Below are 15,615 nucleotides of genomic sequence, written 5' to 3'. Positions count from 1 at the left end.
ATTTGATTGCAACTTTTTATTTTAAACTCTACCCTAAAGAGTGATTGTGCTAGAAAACCGCGTTGATGTAAAATGTCTCATGCTTGGCAGCTCACCACACTCAAACCGTGTTCTGAGGATGGCAGGCGGCCCCATCCCACTGCCAAAAACTTTCCACTGGGAGTAGTTTTGCAAGGGGCTGGCTGGGCGGGCGGGGAGCCTGGGGTACTGAGATGGGGGCCTTTCTCCTGCTTGGTGACTACATCATCTCTCTGCGTAGGTGAAGCTGCTCTCAGGGGAGAACCCAGAATGCAGACCCTGCCAGTGGCCTCTGCCCTCAGCAGTCACCGCACCGGTCCTCCCCCCATCAGCCCCAGCAAGAGGAAGTTCAGCATGGAGCCAGGTGACGAGGACCTAGACTGTGACAATGACCACGTCTCCAAGATGAGTCGCATCTTCAACCCCCATCTGTGAGTTCTTCTGTTCTTATTTTGGCTTAAGGGTGCTTCGTGCTGGGGCCCTGTTTGTTTTGCAACTTTGTGCTGATTCTGAAGTTACCATTTGGATACTTTATTTGTAAAGGATGTTATTTATAAAGAAAAATAGCGCTGGTCTGACAAAAAGAAGGTAGTAAACTCATTTTGATAACTTGTGGAGAGATGAAGTCTGACTTCCCTCCAGTGTACTTGTAGTATGACCTTTCTCATGTTAAAGTCCATAGAAGTTAATGTCCCCTTAGAGCTTCTGCAGGTAGTCATCTGCTAAACTTGACTTTTCACCTCTACATACTGATTGTTTTTAGGAGAATCAGTGTTAGTAAATGTCAGTATGCACCAGACAAATAGAAGGGAAGGTCAGCACCTGAGCAGATGCCTGTTAAGGTTTTACTCAGTAGTCTAGGATTGTACACAAAGAAGTGTTTGTCCCACGTTGTGTGTCCCTGGTACAAACTTGGGGCCTTCCCATAAAGGGAAACCAGCTTCCTGTGCTCATACAGGTTGCCACTCATCACATCTAGCCAGTCCTTGATCTGCCACTGACACTCTACCTTCTTGACATGAATTGCTTCAACTCTTTCGCCTCAGTTTCCTTATTTGTGAAACAACACGGACTGAAACTACAGATCTCTGTATCATCACCACGTTTCCACTGGAAAAGCCTCCTGCTTACATGCACCGGCTTCTCCTGTTTGTACTCTGCTCTCGGCACATACCCCGCGTGCAAAGGGATAGCCTTCTCCCCGGTTATCAGGACTTGGAGACACCCCATCACCTGCCTAGGGAGACTGTGGGGACAGTGGTGAGGGCAGTTGGTGTTCTCGGAGTTGTCTTGCCAATCCTGGCGAGGCTGCACTGAATATTGGAGGGAGTTTTGCGTGTGCAGGTACAGAGGTCCTCCTCCTTCCCCGCCCCAAGCACTCACTCCAGCATAAGTCAGTGTTTCTTCATTTTCAACATGCTCCAATTCCTGAGGGTACTGCTGTTTCCCCACAGGAAGGTAGAGCAGGGAAGGCTCCTCCTTGGAGGCAGAGCTTCCGTAGAGAGGTGGCCCAGCTCCCGCCTCTGCTGCCTCAGCTCCAGCGTCCTCGCATTCCGCTCGTTCCAGTCAGCTTGGACTGTTGTGTTCAGTCATAAGACACTGACAGAGGTATTTATCCTCAAATAAATCACTGCAGTGTTAGTCAGAGGCTGAGCCTGCAGTCTGGAGCCCTGGAATTTGCTACCATCAGGAATCCAGCAGGAAGGCCCTGCAAACAATGCCCTCCGCAGTTAGGGCTCGCTGAACTCCTGGGTGCTCAACTGTTGCAGTTCATTCTTTTATTACCACAAATTTCTTGTTCTTTCCCATCCCCCTTTTCCAAACCCCAATATGAGCATTTGTTCTTTTTTCTTTCCTTTTCTTTTTGTAAGTAAGAAAGGGGAAGGCAGCCTGCAGACAAACATGCCTTAATTTAAATCCTGATTCTGCCACACAACAACTGTGAGGCTTTGGATAAGTCACTTAATTTAGCTGGTCCCAGTATCCTTGACAATGATAACAGTTAATGTATAGAACTGTTATGAGGATTAGAGTTAAAATAGGCAAAGAGCTTGGCACGGTGTAGCACTCAGTTGATGAGAGCTGTTATTTTTATTCCATTGTTCAGATACTGGTTATAATGATAAAGAATAAGAATATATATATGTGTGTGTGTGTGTATGTATGTATGTATGGTGGATTTAATGTTTGATAGTATATGGCTTTTAATAAAAACGCCTGGGTTCAAATCTGCTTTCTTTGCACTTCATTGAAGATAATATTAATTCCTTCCTCATAGGATTATTGTAAGGACTTAAGTACGGTGCCCAGCAGATTGTAAGCACTCAGCTTTAGTTATTATTATTAGAATGTTAAAACGTTTAGAAAATAATTTTGTGGCTAGGCACAGTGGCTCACACCTATAATCGTAGCACTTTGGGAGGCCAAGGTGGGTGGATCACCTGAGGCCAGGAGTTTGAGACCAGCCTAGGCAATATGGTGAAACCTGTCTCTACTAAAAAACACAAAAACTAGCTGGATGTGGTGGTGGGTGCCTGTAATCCCAGCCACTTGGGAGGTTGAGGCATGAGAATCGCTTGAACCTGGAGGTGGAGGTCGCAGGGAGCCAAGTGAGACTCCATCTAAAAACAAAAAAGGAAAAGAAAATAATTTTGTAACTCTTTTGGGGGCTACAAATATGACCTTGATGTATGGGTCTGTGATGACACTATAAATAATTTTAAATGTAAAGAATAAAATCGCTAATTTTTTTTTTGAGACAGAGCATCACTCTGCCTCCCAGGCTGGAATGCAGTGTCACAATCTCGGCTCATTGCACCCTCCACCTCCTGGGTTCAAGCAGTTCTCCTGCCTCAGCCTCCTGAGTAGCTGAGACTACAGGCATGCACCACCATGCCGGCTAATTTTCGTAATTTTAGTGGAGACGGGGTTTTGCCATGTTGGCCAGGCTGGTCTTGAACTCCTGACCTTGTGATCTGCCTGCCTTGGCCTCCCAAAGTGCTAGGATTACAGGCACAAGCCACGGCACCTGGCCAGAATCGCTGAATTTTATATGAAACTCCCAATTGACATTATTACGCAAAGTTTTAGGAAAATAGAAACAACAGTAACCCCGTCTCTCAGACTCCCTTACACCAGCCAGGTGGCTCCCCCCCCCAATTTTAAAATTATGGTAAAATGTATATATATGTTATAAAATGTATTTTCTTAACCGTTTTTAAGTGCACAGTATAAGGAGGAAAGGCCATCAGTGTGTGGTTAGGTCCTTCTGCGTGTTACTTGTTTACTGTGTGATAGTTACTAATTTTAGTAACATTACCATTGTTTCTACTGTATTTTCTGGGAGCCTAATGACAGATTGGAAAGATGCTGTCTGTCTTATTTCTTCGTGTTGTAGAGTATTTAGTGCTGCCGTTCGATGAAATGTTTCCTATTGGGCTATAGTTATGTTCCCCCCTTTATATTTAATGTCTGAGAAGTTATCTGTAATACATTTCAGATTCATAATTATTTGAAAAGGAATAGTCTAGTGTATTTGCCTCTTTAAGGAGATCACAAAATGGTTTTTGTGCTTTATTTTCTTAGAGTTTATTAATGACATGTAATGAAAATGTGATTTATTTGATCACTAAAGCAATCACAAGAATTCTGGGGAAAGGAGTGTTATTGGAAAAGAGTTTTGGCTGGGTGTCTTAGCTCATGCCTGTAATCCCAGCATTTTAGGAGGCTGAGGCAGGCAGATTGCTTGAGTCCAGGAGTTCAGGTCCAGCCTGGGCAGCAAGACCCCCATCTCTACAAAAAAATTTAAAAATTAGCTTGACCTGGAGGAGTGCTCCTTGTGCTCCTAGCTATTTGGGAGGCTGAGGTGAGAGAATAGTTTAAGCCCAGGAGTTTAAGGCTGCAGTGAGCTGTGATCACACCACTGCACTCCAGCCAGGGTACAAAAGGGAGACCCTGGTTCTAAAAAAGGAAGGGAGGGAGAAAGAAAACTAGTTTTGGTGGCTAGCTAACAAGGCCTCAAAGATGCATGGTTTGGCTATATTTTATTATAACCATCATACGGAGACATTTTCTAGAAGAAAGATGGAGACATCAGGTGACTCTGAGCCATAGTTAGAAGCAGCAGAGGCTGGGCTCATTGGTTCATTCCTGTAATCAGCACTTTGGGAGGCCGAGGCGTGTGGATCACTTTGAGGTCAGGAGTTCGAGACCAGCCTGACCAACGTGGTGAAACCCCATCTCTACTAAAAATACAAAAAAAAAAAAAATTAGTAGGGCATGGTGGTGTGCACCTGTAGTCGCAGCTGCTTGGGAAGCTGAGACAGGAAAATTGCTTGAACCTGGGTGGTGGAGGTGACAGTGAGCTGAGATTGCGCCATTGCACTCTAGCCTGGAAGACAGAGCAAGACTGTCTTAAAAAAAAAAAAGATGAGACAAAGAATAAGACGAGTTCTATCTGGTTTGATTTTGGGGAAGGGGAAAAAGAGAGGTTTCCTTAGTGATTTCTTCAGAATTTTGAAAATTAGAATTCCTGGGCTTTTATTCCAGCCTTTTTTTTCTTTTATTTTTTATATACACACTTCCACCATCAGAAGTCCAGCCTCTTAGGGCCTGGAATATTTGAACTCATTATTAATTTTTTTGATGATATTGTTACTAAAACACTAGGGGGTTTGGTCTAGGTCCTGCTGCCCTCTGCACGGAAAGCCAGTGACTGAGGACAAGTACTGCCAAGGAAGAAGGCTTTCATTGGGTACTCCAGCTTAGGAGATGGGGCAAATCCGTCTCCCTGATGGACCAAAACTAGGGGTTTATGTAGCAGGGAAGAAATGAAACAATTGTAACAAACAGGAACTTGGGAGGGGTAAGGATGTAATCATGATGAAGGAGGGTCCCTTATCTCATTTTCCCGATGTAGTGACCTGGTGAGTTTCAGTTCCTTGACACCTTTTTTTTTTTTTTTGAGAGACCTTGAAGGTCTTTTCCTAAGGAACTCAGATAAAACAAATGTAAGTTTTATGCTTTAAGACCAGAAAGGGCAGTTTCTATGTTTATCCATTAACCTATCTAGGGGACTGTTGGGTTGATTCTAGTACAGAGAACCTGAGAAATACATTATTTCTGTTTATTTCTTAAGAAAAGTCTTAAGAACATGACTGTCTATTTGGAAGTTGGAAAGTACTCTATCTATAGTGTCTGGAAAGAGTGGATTAAAGGATGGGAAGAGGTAGAGTGGGATTCGTCTTGTGGAAAAATCAATAAGCTGTTTTTTTTTTTAATGGCCCTTGATATTCAAGTGCAATCTGGTAAGAAAGAACTCTTTCCCCTTTCACCTGCCTGCCTATTTATCTACTTATTATCCACATGGACTCCGGGGTTTCTTGTCTTATTCAGTGAGTTATAGCCGTCCCAGAGTTGACAAACAAGAACCCCTTCCACTGGTCCTATGTCCTTGTCATAACCTCCATTATTTTGTTGTGGTTGTCGAGCACTTTCTTATTTTCTGGCCTACAAGTTGTTCTAGGCTCATCTTGTAGCCTCCCTGCTCCAGCCATGGAATTAGTCGCTTTTCCAGGGGACTCCAGTTCCTTTTAGTGGGGAATAGGATTTAGCTTATTTTCTGGCCTACAAGTTGTTCTAGGCTCATCTTGTAGCCTCCCTGCTCCAGCCATGGAATTAGTCGCTTTTCCAGGGGACTCCAGTTCCTTTTAGTGGGGAATAGGATTTAGCTTATTTTCTGGCCTACAAGTTGTTCTAGGCTCATCTTGTAGCCTCCCTGCTCCAGCCATGGAATTAGTCGCTTTTCCAGGGGACTCCAGTTCCTTTTAGTGGGGAATAGGATTTAGAAGTCCAGATCCAGGTGCTTGGTGTTATCGTTACTATGGATTATGTAGTGTTTCATGGTTACTTATTGTTACTATGATGACGCTGCTTCTAGACTTGATTTGTCTAATAGTATGGCAGACACCAGCCACAGGTGTTGATTTAAATGTAAAATGAGACAAAATTTAAAATCTAGTTCCTCAGCTGCACGAGTCACATTTCAAGCTCAGTAGCCACATGTGGCCGGTCGCTACCATATTGGACAGGGCAGGTACAGAACATTTCCATCATCACAAGAAGTTCTATTGAATGGCACTGTTTCTAGATCCTTTCCATGGAAAGAGCTAGGAAATAATGAGTTCCTGGTGATGCTCCAGGGCTAACCCAGCTCTCCCGAGCTCCTCCTCACCCTCCCCATTCGATACTGTGTCTCCCTTGTTCACCAGTAAGAACGACATCCACACATGTACTCATGGTCCACTCCTGCAGTGCACGCCAGGTAGTTTCAGAATCACGATGTCAATACCACTTTGAAAAATAAACTAAAAAGGGTTCAGGATTTGTTTATGGTTTTTCCTTCTCCCATGCCAAGGACGTAATAATCAAAAATGAGTTTTAAGAGTTACTTTCCTTTTTCTCCATCAGTGTTGTCTTGTTACTTGAAATATATTGTTAGGTTCATTCATTTCTGTTTGCATTCAGTTTTAGGCTTTTTCTATCCTTTTAAATTTTGTTTTTTGAATTTTTTTTTTTTTTTGAGATGGACTCTCACTGTCACTAGTCGGAAGTGCTCACTGCAACCTCCGACTCCCTGGTTGAAGCAATTCTCCTGTCTCAGCCTCCCGGGTAGCTGGGATTACAGGCACACGCAACTACGCCCAGCTAATTTTTGTATTTTTCGTAGAAACCGGGTTTCACTGTGTTGGCCAGGATGGTCTCAATCTCCTCATCTCGTGATCCGCCTGCCTCAGCCTCCCAAAGTGCTGGGATTACAGGCGTGCGCCACCATGCCCGGCCTGAATATGTAAGATGTTAACATGCTTCCCAGAGTTAAAACTGTACTAAAAAGTGTGCTTTTAGTGTTACTGCTACCCTGTCTTGTTCACCCCTTTTGTTCCCTTCCCTGGAAGCAAGCATCCTTCTTGTGTTTCTGTTTAGGTTAATCAAGCAAATGTTTTATCATTTCTCCTTCTTTCTTACATGTACGATAGCCTACTGTGTATACTCACTTTAGCCTTGGTGTTTTTCCGTGACACATTGTGGAGATCTGTTCCTACCAGCTCCTCACTCTGGGTTTCAGCTGTGTGGCACTCCATTGCCTGCATGCACCAAAGCTCATCCAACCAGTCCCCTATGTTTGGACATTTTGTCAATTTCCAATACTTTACAGTACTAACAATGCTGCAGTGGATGACCTTGTGTATTTGTAATATCTTGTGTGTTTGTTATAAAATTACAACTCTTGAAGGCAAACGATGGGTGTAGTGTAACAGTGTGGTAAATTCATGGCAGTTGTGAGAGTCATTCTAGGCTGCTTGGCTGGTAGAACCTGGAGAGGGCTCTGTGACGAAGAGTACGTCAGCAGATGAAATTCTGAAGTGAAGAGGTTGTCACCTGTGTGTGTGTAGGCTTAGAGTGGGACGTGCCATTGAACTGTTCGATCAGTCACCTGTGAGGAAGGGAACATTTATTGAGTGCCTACTTTGGAATGGCCCTGTGCTGGACGTTTAAAATACATTATCTCATTTAACTCTCACAGGAATCGTGACCCTTTAAACTAGGTAGGCATATTTCTACATCTATTTATCTACCTCTGTCATTTTGTCTATGTCAGATTGATTTTATAAAAGCAAAAATTGAGGTTTTTGTTTTTTAATATTGAGAGGGTGTCCAAGGTGTTGGCAGCTGGGATTAATCCTGCTGTGTGTGACAGCAGCCTCAGTGACCATTTAATTATGCCATAGCTACATCCCACCTGGGGAATTACATGCACCCTCAGAGGTGCACATGATATATTTAAGATGACACTTGACCAGTCCGATGTTCCGGCACGTGGTATGTGCTAAATAATTTTATGTTGACTTGAATTGGACCCTTTCTCAAGGGGAAGTGCTGTTTGAGCCCACACTCCTGTCTGAGCAGGCATCCTCTCTTTGATCAGCGTATACATTTACAGCATATTTGCTCCCAGCCAAAGAATAGGGCAGAGGCCCTAGGCTCACACTGGGATCAAAGCCGTGGTCACTAACCTTGTGCTCTATCCAGCTGTGTTTACCACAGACCCACTGAGTGACCCATAATGAACAAGGAAGAGCCCAGTGAAAGAAAACGCAGCCTCTCCTCGCTGATGGGGCACCTTTGAAACACTGTCCTGGTGTGAGATGGGCCCCTTGTTGCCTTTGCTTCTGTGGCGCTTCCTTTGAAGTGTTTTCTTGAGTCCAGTGTCCCGATTCTGGTGTACCCTTGAGTGTATCTTCCAGGCTTGGGCTCTCCTGTTTGTGTCCTTTTGCAGCTCCTCCACCTCCTCTTCCCTCCCTCTTCCTTCGCTTGCATTGTCCTTCCATCCTTCATTGTTTGTCGGGTGTTTTGCTTTGTTTTATTCCTGACCCTGTCACTTCACTTTTCTCGCCATAGGGGTGAATAGAGAAAGAGGGAAAAGCAAACTCAAAACCACTAATTCATTCAGCTTGATAAAAGGTTGGAGGAAGCCTTTGAAATCCGGAGCTGGGCATGTAATAGAAACTCAGTAAGAAGGAGGAATTGATGATTGGCTAAAATGGGATTGGGGGTTTTCTGTGGATTTTGTTTATTTGTTGCAGAAGAGTTGATCATGTTTGAGAGACCTCAGATGTTCTGCAGTATCTGTAGTTTTGGTATCTGGATGTAAGAGTTTTGGCAACTTGATCATACTCCCTTTGGCAGCTGTTTCTTCACTGTCTTTAGAGCCTTTAGTTTGAATGTATATGGACCGGTTACCAGGAGACTATTTCTCAAGTTCCATGAGCGTGAAGGAAGCAATTCCTTATTTCACGTTAAACTGAACCCAGAGGAAATTGAAAAGCTGAGGTCATTTTAGTTCCTTGACCCTGCTGGCAACTGGGTATTTATAGGCAGAACATGTTACTGTGTTCATGTCTGCATAAGCCTTAGAGAGAGGTGAACTTTTCATTACCGATAATGATGATACGTCCTGATTCTCAGTGTCCAGGGAATCAGGAGAGCCTTTATATCAGGGCTTGTTAATAATAGCAACTTGTGAGCCCTTCTTGTGCGCTGGCACTGTGCTGTGTACTTCATAGGCACGACCGTCGCATCCTCACAGTTCTATGAGATGGAGACTATTGTTATCCCTCCTTTACGGATGGTAACGCCAAGAGTTCTGTAACCTTTCAGGGTCACACAGCCAGCTGATAAGTACCAGAGCCAGGATTCAAAACTCAGGCTGTCTGATCCTAGAGCCAGTGCTCTCAGCTACCATGTGATATTTATGTTAACAGCACACATAATATCATTTAACACTGGACCCTAATGCCTGATAGTTTGGGACAATGCAACTTTTAAGCACTCTCAAACCACCACACACTACTACGGTTATTTGGGAGGCGGGAGGTGGGGACTGTTCATTTTAGCATGCACAAAGAGGACGGAAGGAAGCAAAGGGGTGAAAGCCCTGGGATGTTAGTAGTTCAACACACTCCAGTCCTCACAGCCTCTCCAGGGCTCCCTCAGGACTGTGGAAGGGAGGGTGCTGTCTAGCTGCCCCCAAGAGGCCTGAAATGAGTCTTTGTATAGGTGAAAACCCCACAGGAACAAATAAGGGTTTTCTTTATGCTCAGGAAGATGCTTTTTACATTGTTTTAATTCCTGTTTAAAATCTGTGGCCCAATTTTAAGTTAGTGGCCCAACCCAATAGTAACGTTAGCCTAAAAGATTCAAACTGGAGCATTTAATAATTTGCTTTAAGCATTTGAAGACATGTCTTTTTTCCTCCAAACTTCATAAATCAAAGCTCATGGAGTGGAATCCTTCAAACTATTTGCTCTTTCTTTCTGCCACGCCTCCTTGGCATAGTCTAAACTTGGTAGGGTCAGTCCTGAAATTCTGTATTCTTCTGTACTTTCATACACTATCAGTATTCCCAAAGGCATTCTGGGGATTCAAGAGGATATGTTATAGCCATAATTTTAGTTGTATTTAATTGCTAATGTAGAAACCGCAATATTGTTGTTAAATTGGGATTTTTAATTTTTTTTAACACCCCCCTCCACTTGGCCCCATGTATATCAGTTGTCTGTGTTTCCATTCACCTAGTGGAGTATCACCCAGGAACTGTTTCTCTGAGGTTTGCGGGCCCCTCACACTTTAGAGTTGTAACCTGCCTTGGCTGAGGTGGAAGCAGAGCTGCTCCTCTCTGAGGACCACTCTTTGCATCTGCAGATTCCCTGGAAGTGTTTTGCTAATGGAGTGTGGTACCTTTAAGTAAAGGTCACAGGCCTGACCTGTGTTGTGTGGGTTTCTTGTTTGTCAGGCCAGAGGCATTTTCTCATTTTCACAGTTGAGCTGAAAACAAAGGCCTCCTTATCCGAGCAGGGAGCTGTGCTCTTAAGAGCTGACATCAGCCTTCTCCCAGCAGGCCTCGCTTCTGCCTTAAGAGTCTTCCGCAGAGAGCTGGGAAGGCAGATCCCCGTCTTGCTGCTGGCATTTTTCTGGCCAAATAACACAGAATGAAGAAATGCCAAGCGGGGCAGGAGTCAGAGAAGCAGAACAAAGGCACTCTCGTCCATTTGTCTGTTCTAGGCTGCACTGGGGACTTAGGCTTTAGCCTCTGTAGTTCTATTCTGTGCCATGAAGGTTATAAATGTGGATGAAAACCTTGAAAGGAGGTTTTCTCACAGGAATGCCTATTAAAGGACATTTGGGGTATGTGACAGAATGTGCATTAGTATGTGCAGAGTCACCTCTTAACATGACACAAGTGTATTCAAAATGTAGAGAAACAAAACAACCCAGGGTTCTGCTGTTTTCCTGATCCTCTGAGTGCGCTTTTTGGAATGATATCTTCGTGAAGATGCTTCCGCTCTGGGCACACATGTAGCAGCTGTTTTTATCCGTAGCTAGAGGGTTAACCTTGACATTGCCTGTGACCTTCATAGACCTCTTATTGCGACACAAAGCTAGTTTGTCCTGAATGTATATGAAGTGCTGTCCCAAATCTACATTAATAGTATCAAATCTAAGAAATTTGCCTAGGTGTGGCTATTGATGGTTCTTTATTTTCCTCTAATTTCTTGCATATAAAGCCATTATTTGCTTGTGCCACATGCAGCTGGAACATAGCAAGGTAGTTTACAAGCCCCACATTCTGTGTCTGGTGTAATTTTTACTTAATAAATGGCAGGACTTGCTCTCTATCCACTTTACTGTGTCTTTTGGTTAAAACACACACCCATGCACATTGTCTTCATTTTAAAATTTCTTCACAAATCGTCTCCAAAGCATAATTAGAGGGCTTAATGTTGCAGTAATGTTCTGGGTCTGGCAGTAGCTAGAACTGTGCCAGACAAGGGATCAGAGTTCTGGATCCAGGCCTTCCAGCCCCAGCAGAGGCAACATGTACTTCAGAATAGAAGGAAGCAACTTTTGCTACCGCCCTCTCCTCCAACTTCTTATGCTGTCTCTTGCCTTTCTTCTTGAAGAGACCTAAGAATAATGCAGCTAATGAATCTACGTAGAAACAAGCTCCAGAAACTGGGTCAAGGCCAAGTGGAAAGGACAAAGCAACCCTATTAGATCAGGTCAATTTAGAAGCATGTCTGAGAACTGAAATCTTGCTTCATTCCTAAATTTCCATGTCATTGAACCCAACCAGGGATGCTTATGAGTTTTCTAACTTGTTAGGAGTCACTTCCTCAGTGGCATCTGACAGTTGGAGGGACACCCCTCGCCACTACTCCGATTGTCTCAAAACACTCTTCCCTCAGGATGCCCTAAGGGAAACGAACGCGTTCCCTGGTCAAAGATCGACAGGTGCCAAACTCAAGTCTCCTGGGTCCGCTCCTGCATGTCAGCACATTTCAGGTTTTGACCAGTCTTAGGTACAGAAACACTGTTTAGCTGAGTTTCTCAAATGAAATTGGCCATTGAATCTAAATGTTATGGACTGAGTGGTATCCCTCAAAATTCATGTGTTGAAGCCTCAACCCACGATGTGATGCTCTTTAGAGATGAAGCCTTTGGGAGGTGATTAGGGTTCGATGAGGTCATGAGGGCAGGCTCTGGTCTGTTAGGATGAGTACCCTTATAAGAAGAAACAGATCTCACTTGCTCTGTTCTCACCACATAAGGACACAGCAAGAAGGCGACTGTCTCTAGTCCAGGAAGAGTGCCTTCATCGAACACCGACCATGCTGGCACCCGAGTCTCAGGCTTCCAGCCTCCAGGACTGTGAGAAAACAAACATCTGTTTAAGCCACGAAGTCTGTGGTATTTTGTTTTGTCAGCTCAAGCTAAGACAGAATCCTTCATCCCCTTTTCATAAGACCTGTTATTAATATTCCTTGGAGCATACTTGCCCCATAAATATTGCCTGACAAAAAGGAGCATTTTTTTTGGTTTCAGAATTCTCTTATCACAAACTTTCAGACTTACAAAGCTCTGGTGCTGTAAAGCTTAAGTATCAACATGAAATGGTGTTTCATTCCTTGACTTGGGGCTGTTGGGTGCCATCTTGAATGCTTGGGGCTGTCAGAGAAATTCACTGAGGCCAGAGAAATTAGGGAAACTTGAAGTTCTGTCCTCCTTTGACCCTGTGCTTGGTTATCTTCCATCCTTACTTCTCCCTGCCTCCATAGCTATTTCTAGAGAGATCACCTCTACTTTATACCCACTCCCTACTCCAGTGCTGTTATTCATACCAACAATTCTATTGAAACCTCTCCTGCGTTCACTCGTGACCTGCTCGTTGCCAGGTTCAGGAAACAGTGCAGTCCCTTGTCTTACTTGACTTCCGCTTCCCTGAAGGGCTCTCCTCCCCTGCTTCTGTTGGCCCTTTTCTGGCTTTCTTTGGTCCCCTCCCACCCCTGTGGCCACTCCTCAGGATCTTCCAGAGACTCGTCATTATTGGTATTCTTCAGGGCTCTGGCGTTCTGCCTGCACAGACCCTTCTAACCAAGTCACGTGTGAACTCGTGGCTGGACTTGCCACAATAGGTTGATAAGTACCAAATTTTTACCTCTAGGTTAGACCAAGCCTTCACACGCATAGGTCCACCCTCCCACTGGGTGTTGTATGTGTGCCCTGAATCCAGCACCACCTCACTGGAATTGACATCCGCCGCTGCGTTCTTCTTCCAGCACTTCACCAAGTCTGCTCCTTGTCTTATGTCCCCATATTTATGACTGGTACAAGTCTCTGTCGGCTTGCCTGGGACGTTGCCGCCTCCTTCCTTCTGTTACTGCCTGTGGATCAGCCTGCTAACTTTTCCCAGTAGATGCTGGCTGGGGCTGTAGTTGAGACCCCCGTTGGGATGGCAGTGCCTGACTGGTCTCACTGGTGCTCGAGTGCCAGAAGGTGGTTTCTGAAGTATTCATCTCTGCTCGGAATTCTTCCATGGCTCCCAGTCTGCCGCAGGGTGACGCTGCACAGGCCCATCTCCATAGGTGTCTGCCTGTAGGACTCCCTGGACTGCAGCCTGACCAGGGGCCCACACATGCACTTTATCCTCCAGTGTGGTTCTGAAAGCCACCTCCTCTGACAAGTGGCACTTGTTCCTGCTTCAAGGTGAATACTACTTTGTATACAGTGATGACACTTTGTTACAATTGGGTGTCCAGCTGTCTGTCCCCTTACCTAGACTACGAGTTCCACCAGACCAGGGGCTGAATCTGCTCAGGTCTGTAGCACCATACCCACCCAGAGTGCCTGACACCAACTAGGTGCTAAGTAAATGTGTGAATGAAAAAGGAGTCACCAGGAGAGCTCTGTGAAAACCCATTTCCTTTTGGGACAGATATTAAGAATTGCTTTTAAACTCATAGTAATAAACCCTGAGTGGCATCACTTAGTATACTTCCATTCTCTCCCTTGTAGCCTTGATTTTTACTTCCACATGTCCCAGAACAGAGCCCTAGCACTCTCCTTTCCCTGCTAAGCTCTTGAAAACAGAAAAGCGAAAATGCACAAAGACACAAAGTTCAGTCTGTATCACCAGCCCTGCCCATGATGCTTGTTTCACAGCAAGTGATCTTATCCCAGTGTTGACTCTCGAGTAAGAAGCCCCCAGGTTTCTTGTGTGGGTGAAATGATGTTTTTTTTCACTCCTCTATATTTCTTGCTTATGCATCTGGCTCCAATCCCAGTGTGAACATAAAGTGAGGTATAGCAAACACATCTTGGCCCAAGTATGTACTAGTTCTGGTATTTTTCAAATTTTTCCAAAAAGTCTTCACAGCCAAAGTGTTTTTCAGCTATTTTCTAGGTTTGTTGTTGTGTTTATTTTTGTGTGACAGTTCTGTGCTTGTATCACTAATAGCTGTCCTCCTCTGTGTATTGACTTTGAATAACACCGCATCACTTTGTCTTAGGCTGCTGGCTTTTGAGCAAGTGACTACATCCAGTGATAGAAACAAAGACACTCCATGTCAGGCCTCTCTCAATCACACAGACTCCTGGTATCCTTTGGCCAGCTCCTGGGGAAGATTACTCGGGACTCCCGACAAAGTGATTGTCATGTATAGTTGTCCCTGGATATCCAGCCTGGGTGACAGAGTGGGGATTGGTTTCAAGACCCTTGGGGATACAGAAATCCAAGGATGCTCAAGTCCCTCAGATAAAGTGGCATAGTATTTCCAGATAACCTATGCAAATCTTTCTCTCATACATCCTCTAGATGACGTATACCTAATACAATGTAAATGCTATGGAAATAGTCGATATACTATATTGGTTAGGGAATAACAGCAGCAAGAAAAAAATCTGTCTCATCAGAGGCCTGACAACATTTTCCATCCGTGATTGGTCAAATCTGTGGATGATGAACTTGAGGATATGGAGGGCCATGTATACCATATCACCTGTACTTTAAGTCACATCATTCTACATATTCCAGCCAAATTTGGTGAGAATCTCCTCTTTCTATCCTTCCTGCACATTTTTCCCACCATAAATACTTTTTATTTTGGAAAAAGTTTAGCTCTACAGAAACATTGAAGGCCTAGCCCAGTGAACACTCACACCCTTCCCTGCATTCATCAGTTGTTAATGTTTGCCCATATTTGCCTTTGATCTTATTTTTCATATCTGTGGAGACAATGCTATGACCTCACATAATCTTTTCACATTCGATAATGCCCTTTACAGATTTTTTAAAAATTCTTTTACATTTATTCTTTTTAATTCAAGATTCAGTAATGAATAACATTACGTTTAGTCATTGTATTTTCTAGCAATCTTTAATCTAGGAGTTGTCCCACTTTGGAGTGGGAAGGGCTGGGGCTTTCGTGGGAATGGAAGAGGGGACCCATACACTGCTCTGGAGTGTCAGCTCGGGGGCTCTCACTGAAGCACCCAGGGACCAACAGCAGGGGGTTGCCTGTCCATCAGCACTGGGAAGGGATGACATCGTATATGATAAAGGAGGGATTTGGGATATGTGTGGTCCTCTGTGGTGGGAAGTGTGCGTTCAGAAGAGGGAACCAGGAAGCAAGAGAATTGTTGAAGGAGGAGGCAGAAGATTTGGAATGCCAGATAACGAGAGACATGGAATAAATTAAACAC

The 15,615-nt window shown here is 44.3% G+C and overlaps 1 protein-coding gene across 5 annotated transcripts in view; it reads left to right on the top strand.

Moving 5' to 3' along the window:
- Positions 1-15,615, top strand: part of VGLL4 (vestigial like family member 4) — a 164,059-nt gene that overhangs the window by 120,244 nt on the left and 28,200 nt on the right. For all 5 annotated transcript variants that reach the window (XM_012472137.2, XM_012472143.2, XM_064362033.1 and 2 more), the window contains one exon: positions 260-449. In XM_012472137.2, coding sequence (XP_012327560.1) covers positions 260-449 — 190 coding nt within the window. The remainder of the gene's footprint in view (positions 1-259; positions 450-15,615) is intronic.

This window comes from Aotus nancymaae, unplaced genomic scaffold (genome assembly GCF_030222135.1).
Source record: "Aotus nancymaae isolate 86718 unplaced genomic scaffold, 86718_ANA_hifiasm-v0.15.2.pri h1tg000046l, whole genome shotgun sequence".
Classification (NCBI taxonomy): Eukaryota; Metazoa; Chordata; class Mammalia; order Primates; family Aotidae; genus Aotus; species Aotus nancymaae.
This window is presented reverse-complemented; position numbering and strand designations above follow the sequence as displayed.